This window comes from Physeter macrocephalus, chromosome 6 (genome assembly GCF_002837175.3).
Source record: "Physeter macrocephalus isolate SW-GA chromosome 6, ASM283717v5, whole genome shotgun sequence".
NCBI classification, from domain to species: Eukaryota; Metazoa; Chordata; class Mammalia; order Artiodactyla; family Physeteridae; genus Physeter; species Physeter macrocephalus.
The window spans coordinates 77,818,963-77,827,176 of NC_041219.1; the positions used below are offsets into that span (position 1 = coordinate 77,818,963).

Consider the following 8,214-nt stretch of genomic DNA (forward strand, 5'->3'; position numbering starts at 1 on the left):
GGGCTTCAGTAGCTGTGGCACGTGGGCTCAGTAGTTGTGGCTCATGAGCTCTAGAGCACAGGCTCCGTAGTTCTGGTGCATGGGCTTAGTTGCTCCACGGCATGTGGGATCTTCCCGGACCAGGGCTTGAACCAGTGTCCCCTGCATTGGTAGGCAGATTCTTAACCACTGAGCCACCAGGGAAGCCCCAAGATATGCTGAAGTCTTAATCCCAACACCTGTGGATGTTACCTTATTTGGAAAGAGGGTCTTTGCACATGTAATCAAGTTAAGATGAGGGCATTTAGGGTGGGCCCTAATCCAACATAACTGGTGTCCTTACAAGAGGAGAGCAGACACAGAGGGATGGTAGCCATGTGAAGAGGAGGCAGAGACTGAGTTATGTTCCTGTAAGCCAAACAATGCCTGGGGCCACCAGAAGTGGGAAGGGGCAAGGAAGGGTCCTTTCCTACAGGCCTTGGAGGCAGCATGGCGCTGCCAATACCTTGATTTTGGACTTCTAGCTTCCAGAAGTATGAAAGAATAAATTTCTCTCGTTTTAAGCCACCAAGTTTGTAGTACTTTGTTACAGCAGTCCTAGGAAACTAATACAGACAGTGAAGGCATAACTTTTCTAATTCCATTAGACAGTATTAGCATTATATTTAAAACACAGTCATTTAAAATGAAACTATTCCCAAGTGCACATTACTTCAACAAGAGAAAAATATCTAGTCTTTGGATTTTCTTACATGATGGAATTAAAAGTCAAATACTCATTGAGTGTCAATTCATATTTCAAGCAGATTAATTTGGTCTTTGAAAAAGTAATGATTGATAAAATGTTTAATAGTTAAGCATTCCCCATTAGAGCACTGCACCCTTCATTCACTCCTTCAACCAACGACTCAAGTGAAGAACATGCTTACTTGTTATTAGCTGGTCCTGTTGCCAAGACATCAGACTGTAACTTTGGAAAGAACCCTTGTTCATATTTGCCTTGACCAATTTTCATATCAAGTAGATGTGGGTGGATTGCAGTGTGATCCATTTTCATCAGTCGCTGCTCAATTGATTGGGCTATAAATTAAATTCATAACATATTAGAGACATTTCATTGGCATTTCATTTCATTTCATTATTTTTCCTTAAAAAATAATGCTTCCTCCATTCATGCAGTGACAAGAAACTCAACCTTTCTGATAGTCTGAAATAGATTTTTACAAAAGCTCTTCAGAAATCAGTATAATGTTAAGTATAAAAAGGTTAGTTTTAAGTAAATACTAGATAATTAATTTTCATACTATTTTCTGCATTTGTCAAAAGCAGGGCAGCGGGGTTAAAAAAAATCTATAATTTAGTATTGAAACAGTTTCCCTTAAGTGGGAAATTCAATATTCTTAATGAAAATATGGTTCTAAGTACAACATTAAAGAAAATGATGGCAAATAAAATATTTTCCTTGAGCTGAAAGACAAGTAAAGGGAAGAAAAAAGCAAGCACTATAGCCTTATGTTACTTTATTTCTTTGTGCAAAGATCCATTAAATATTCATGCTTCTCCATTTGTAAAAACAAGGAACTGTGTAAAGTTTATTACCTCACTTTTAGCAACACATTCTCATTAGTAGGAGTCATTTCGGAGTGTTTATTAGATCAAAAGGCATAATGCAGAGAAAAATAAAATAAGCAGGCATTTAGAAAATGTCCAGGGGATAAGAAACTGCCTTTTGAAGAATAAAATAGGCCAGAGTTAAAAGATAGGAATTACTCAACATTTCTATTTTAAAACCACATAAAGTTGAGAGATGTTTCAAAGGCCCAGGAAACAGTGAACTATTTCTCTGGTCAAAAAATCTGATCTTAAATGCCTTTATCAACTGAATTTTCAAGAAAAAATATAATACTTGTGAAGCAAGATTAGGTCTCCCATCCCTTGCCTAGAGATTACTGCAAGGAGAACAAGCAGTACGTGTGGTTGTGTGATAAACAGAACACACCGTGGGAACTGCCAATCTTGGGATTTGAGAGAAGTAAAAAGGTATTTTTACAAATATTTCATAGAATCAGTTTATTTTGCCCCATTCAATACCAGCAGATTGAGTATTGCTGGTTCTTCCCCATATATACTCTAAATTTCTGTTTTGGATGGGGAGCGGTCTGTCCATGACACATTCCACTCTTGTCAAATGGACCTGCTTAAGACCATCTTAATGTGAGATCGATGCCTCCCAGCCAGTTGTTTCCATTTGCAGCATTAAGGCATGTGTGCAGAAGGCATTATTACCCTAAACTTCAAAATGTTAGATATCTGTTTTAAGCTTCCCTAATTTTTCTTTATAACTCATATGAATTTATCCACAACTTTTTGAATTTCATTTTATTTTTAATGTGTAACTTGTAACTTCTCGTGAAACATACTCCATATGTTCTAGGCTGGGCAAAAGGATGTCATGTTTTAATGTGAAATGATATTTAATTTTCAATGATGCCCCCTGACTCTCCACAACCGTATCTATACTCTTAATGCTTCCTAATATTTATAAAACACAATTAACAGATGATTAGAGAAATAATGCTTAGATTCATGGCATGGAATTCTCTGAAGTCCCTGACAATTTTATGTTCCATGAAATACTACAGAATTCCATCTCTGCCAAAAAGTGCTTCTGTTCTCACAAAAGGAAAAAAGGAAAAGTAGCTTCAGTTTTTCCATTGGATTTAAAATGACAGAAAAAAATCCATCTGATATTGAGTTATTCTCCTTTAGTTCGGAAGCTCTGTAAAAACAAAAATCATGATTCACAATGAATTACTCTAGGGTTTATAAGATTGCCATAGGGAGCAAAACACAATGCTACTTTTCAGTGATTATATCATCAGTGAATACTGAACATTCAGAAATTATTAAATGCCTGCTTTGAGAGATCATGGGGCTGTTGTTAGACTTTCAAGGGTTTGTGCCAAAACTCATTTTCTGTGATCAGTAAGGAATAAGAAAACTCTGCGTTACTAGCAACTTGGTGTCTTTCTGCACAGAAATCATGAGGTTCTGGTGCCCCAATATCAGCAGCAGATAGCCTCTGCCTAAAGAGTTCACCTGCAAATCAAAATTCTTTTTAGTTAGAGGCAAAACAGAAACAAAAGCAAAACAAAGGACAAAAAAAAAAAACAAAACAAGATACACAATAAAATCTAATGTCAACAAAAAATCCTAGTCTCTCTAGTTTCTGTTGTGGGTGAGGGTGGGGAGGAGACAATTTTACCTGATAAAAGAAATAACTGCACCATTTGTGAGACAGACATAGTTACAGCTGACTGCTTCCTTTTACTTTTAAAAAAAATAAATTTATTTATTCATTTTTATTTTTATCTTTGGCTGCGTTGGGTCTTCGTTGCTGAGCCCGGGCTTTCTCTAGTTGCAGCTAGTGGGGGCTACTCTTCGTTGTGGTGCACAGGCTTCTCATTGCAGTGTCTTGTTGTGGAGCACGGGCTCTAGGCACGTGGGCTTCAGTAGCTGTGGCACGCGGGCTCAGTAGTTGTGGCTCGCGGCCTCTAGAGCACAGGCTCAGTAGTTGTGGCTCACGGGCTTAGCTGCTCCACGGCATGTGGGATCTTCCCAGACCAGGGTTCAAACCCGTGTCCCCTGCATTGGCGGGTGGATTCTTAACCACTGCGCCACAAGGGAAGCCCTCCTTTTACTTTTTAAGAAAGTCTTTGATAAATTAAGTTCCTGGGAGACTATTCCTAATTTAGCCTAATCTCTTTTTCGTATATATTAAATCTGTAATGGTACATTTTTGTTGTTGTTGTTGTTGTTCTTAAAGCTCTTTTAATGTAAAAGCAGTAAAGAATAAGTGTTTTGGGTACATATTGTCTGTCTGTCAATGCTTTTTTAATAGCATCATAAAATAGACTTCATATATAAGCTATAATGGTACATTTTCAGCAGTTTATATAATTTCTGCAATGACAGTAGGAGTATAAAACTGAGAGGCTGATAGAAAATCTATTTTAATTGAAAAGATTTTCTAGAAGCACACAAATACAGCAATCAGCACTTAACTTCATTTAAAAAATTCTGTCAGGAAGGGAGGAATAAAATGTGCTCAACAAGGCATTATACTATTTACATGGCTATTAAAGCACTGAAAGTCATACTATTCTCTGAATAGGCATAGACAATTTCATTCACTCTACTCCCTCAACTTCTAGAAACACAGAAACAATTGTCACTTCCTAAAGGGGCTCCAAGGATCTATCCTCATAAGTGGGATACAACAGAATGATGTTTCAGCGAGTCATCAGAAACCTCTAAGGCTACACAAGAGACATCATTTATATACTTCTTTCCTTAAACTATGCTACAACTACAGCATCACCACTCCTGTAACTTTGATCTATTTAAAATAAGGTGAGAAAGGCAAGCAACAGAGGCACAGCAAAGAAAATCCACATTTGCTGCCCCTTTTTGCTCCAGAAAAAAAAAATTGCTCTCAAATAACTTCTACACGAAGGGGAAGAAATAAAAGGAAGGGGCACTCAAGTGATAGATATCAGTTTATTTGGCAAAGAAAGAGTTAGGAACCAGGTATAAATGTATAAAATTGTGTGGACTGGTACATTTTACATGTTATTTATTGAATGAACAGCTAATGCGGTAGTGAGACTCCAGGGGCTAGAAGCAGTCAAACTCTGGTTCAAATCAGGGCTCTACCAACCACAAGCTATGCAATCACAGCAAGTTACTTAACCTCTCTGTTTTCTCAACTGTAAGATGAAGACAGCAATAAAACAGACAATAAAATGTGTCTATACCCCCTCATTATTAAGATCAAACGTCAAAATGCACGTAAAACAGCTGGTATTATGTCCCGCACATAGTATGCACTCAGTAAACACTATTAATATGATCATTTATTTAATGGACTATATTACACTGCCAGACACGATTGGCCAAGAATCATAATTCTCTGAGAGAAAAAACTAATGGCAGGGTTGGGAACCTCTAATTTGAATACAAGAATCTAGAGATTTAATTTCAATAAATGAAGCTATTTTAATTAATGGCACCACTAAAGTAAATATACTATTTTAGTTATGTAAATTAGGCAGCAACTCAAATTTACTATTTTAAATTGATACTTATCTTTCCTTGGATGAAGAGAGAATCGGTAAAAAGCAAAAAGGCAAAATAAGCAGCAAGACAGAAATTAACATTTTCACAGCAACTTTATAGTTGTATTCCATTCAATTTGTTATTGTTTTTCATCTTCTGAGGGAAGAGGAATGTCAAGCAGGAACAGGACAGACATTAGCTCACAAAACAGAAGGAAACAAAACGATAGAAAGCATCTCTTGATACAGTACAAGGGTTAACCAAGAAGTCTAAAACTGAAAATTAATTCTGTGGTTTATAAGGCCAACGACGTGTAAAAAGATATGATCATGGATTTTAAGTTAATTTTAAAAGGCATAACAAATGTACCTGCTTCTTTTAAAGTGCTGCATTTCTGATATATAGATGTCCTCAAGGTGGGTGCCCTTACATTATACAGTCTTATCTTCTCAATCCGAGAGTCAAAGACTCGAAGCAAAGGATCTTTCTCTTCCCACTGAGACATAATTTTATTATCAATAAAGGTGGCAAACATCTGTGTTTCAATGAAGCGTGAAAGAAATGGCAGGTAAGGTTCAGGCTGGTCAGACAGAAAGGAAGCCTGTAATGAGATAATTAGGCAATTATTAGTGCAAAGAGATCATCTCAACACTACATGATAAATCCAAAAATTATCTGTTGCTAAGATCATTCCTTTTCAATCTTATAACACACAAAACTGATGCTTGAAATTTAAAAATCCTTAAAACTCCACTTTTTCTTCCTATCTTCTAAAGTCATAGAATTTAGGTCACTTAGTTCTTTAGCACTGATCCCACCTTTCAAAATTGATTTACGTTCTAGTCCTCATGACCATTATGCAGAAAAAAGGGCATCATTAATGAAAGATGGTGGATCAGTTGCTACATGATCGTCAATCATTCTCTTCACTTACCATTAAATTTGACCCCTTTCCCCAGTGAGCTGTAATTTCTTCTGCTCTCTATTCCTAGCCTGTGCCAAATACCTCCAAGTCATAAGGCATCGAGGTGATTAACTGATACAATAGTAAGATATACATAAGCAAGAACCTTAAAAAACCCAACAACGTGGAATTTGTGCTTATGGGTAAAATCTTTGGTTCAGGGGGATGTTTTCCTAGGCCCCCACAGTTAAAAACTGATGGATGAGTATTAGTTAAAGATCAAACTCCATCCAGACCTGTGCTGAAAGAATAGTTTGGGCCTTAACAACTAAAAAAAGCACTGCCTGAAAAACCATGCAAAGCAAGCCAAGCCTTTGGAAAACATGTACAACCAGCCACATGTTCCTGTTACCAGCTTGTCTGCTTGCATGGAATGATTCAGTAAATTGTAATCAGTTTCTAATTCAAAGGGTTCATTTTTTTCCTTTGGCTCTTCAGGTCCATGTGTGTAGAGGAATTCTAGCCACAATTTGACACTAGCTAAAATTTGGAAGTGGATTACTATTTCAGCTGTGGGGTTGCTTTTGCTTTTCATTCTTTTGATTAGGTGCAATGTGGCGAAAGCCAGAAGGGGAAAGGTGGAAGGATAAGTTCTGACCTAAGGTTACTCTCCTTAATACTCACTAGCTTCCTCCTAGCATATTTATGTAGGAAATAAATTCTGAAATTTAGGATGCCGTTGAAAAACTTCCTTACAGAAATCCACTTATTCAATCAATTAAAGTGCCTCCATAGTTCAGATGTAGTTACACAAATCCAAATAACCAAAGAAAGGTTCACAGTCATCTCCAGAAATAGTTCACCTCTTCAAAAGACATTTTACAGATAAATATCAATTTTACTTTTCATAGAGCAAACAGCCTTTTTTCCTAAATGGACCAAATGTCTGGCTTTTGATATTCAGATCCTTGTGGGCTACATCACTTAAGTCAGCAAAGACTTGGCTTGCAGGACTACTATGTGATAGTCCTGTAAATTTTCCTAGTGAAAATGAGATGATTACAAGCCTTCTGGAATCCAACATGAAACTTTCATTTCTCTAGGGGTTATATAAAAAGAATTCCATTTATAGTTTGAAGCTACATAAAGATTAAGAAGGAAGAAAGTACCAGTGCTCGATTTAGATAAGAATTTGAATTGCTCCAAGGATAAATCATGAGTATACACAGATTAGTTCCAAGCTGGCTAGGAAAAAATGTGGAAAAATGGTTAAGCTTAATGAGAACGGAAACTAAGAGCAAGAATACATTTGGAGAGGTGAAAGCTTCTTAATTTATTAAAGAAGTTTTCTCAAACATAAAATGTATCGGAAATTAACTGTTAAATGTGGTTTATATAACTCATCTAAAAAAATCTAATGAAATCAGAAAATAATCTTTTATACCACCCACCTTTACAAAAATTTTTTTATTAATTCTTATTTGTCAGATGCTCCAAGATTGTAGATTAGCCTCTTAGAACACATTAGCCCCTTTGAGCGGTCTTTCACGATACAAAGATACTATTTAGCAAAAAGCCATAATTCATTCTAATAGCAGTATCATGCCTTGGCAGTCACAGAGGCAAGGGACTGAACTATACCCTAGTGACCTGAAAGAGTTAATGCACACCCCTAAGTGCTTTTGTCTGGAAGAAAAAAAAATTTGGTGGATATGTCCAGAAAAACTGGCAGAAGAATACTCTATAGTAAACCTTAGAAAGAAGCTTCGATTTCAGCAGGACAATCAAAAGTTAGTGTCGTTTTCTGTCTTCCCTTTCCAAAAACTTAGGAACAGAGGGTTAAAGTCATAAAAACTCAGTTTTCTCATAAAACCTCACTTTTTCTCTCTTTTGATCCTAAGATGAGATAAAAATTTACCTTCTGAAAGTAAACTGTTACCTTTACATGGGCAAGTTGTGACTTCATTGCAGGATGAAGGCAAAATATAAGAATAAGGATTTATTAGAAAAGGAATAGGCCTCATTTAACTAGACTTGATCCTAAAATATGAGTCAATAAAATGCATACAAGGTGAGATAGTATTAACAGATTTGAAAAACATGGAATTTAAGTTTCATTTCAAACATCTTCAAAGTATAGAAAAGTTAAAAATAAGGTTAGGGGCTTCCCTGGTGGCGCAGTGGTTGGGAGTCTGCCTGCCGATGCAGGGGAC

The 8,214-nt window shown here is 36.5% G+C and overlaps 1 protein-coding gene across 1 annotated transcript in view; it reads right to left on the reverse strand.

The window, feature by feature from the left end:
• DENND5B (DENN domain containing 5B) overlaps window positions 1-8,214 on the reverse strand; it is a 226,603-nt gene that overhangs the window by 60,545 nt on the left and 157,844 nt on the right. Inside the window, exons 7-8 of the mRNA XM_028491163.2 lie at window positions 5,467-5,698; window positions 909-1,059 (exon numbers count right to left, since the gene is read on the reverse strand). Of these exons, the coding sequence (XP_028346964.1) occupies window positions 909-1,059; window positions 5,467-5,698 (383 nt within the window). The remainder of the gene's footprint in view (window positions 1-908; window positions 1,060-5,466; window positions 5,699-8,214) is intronic.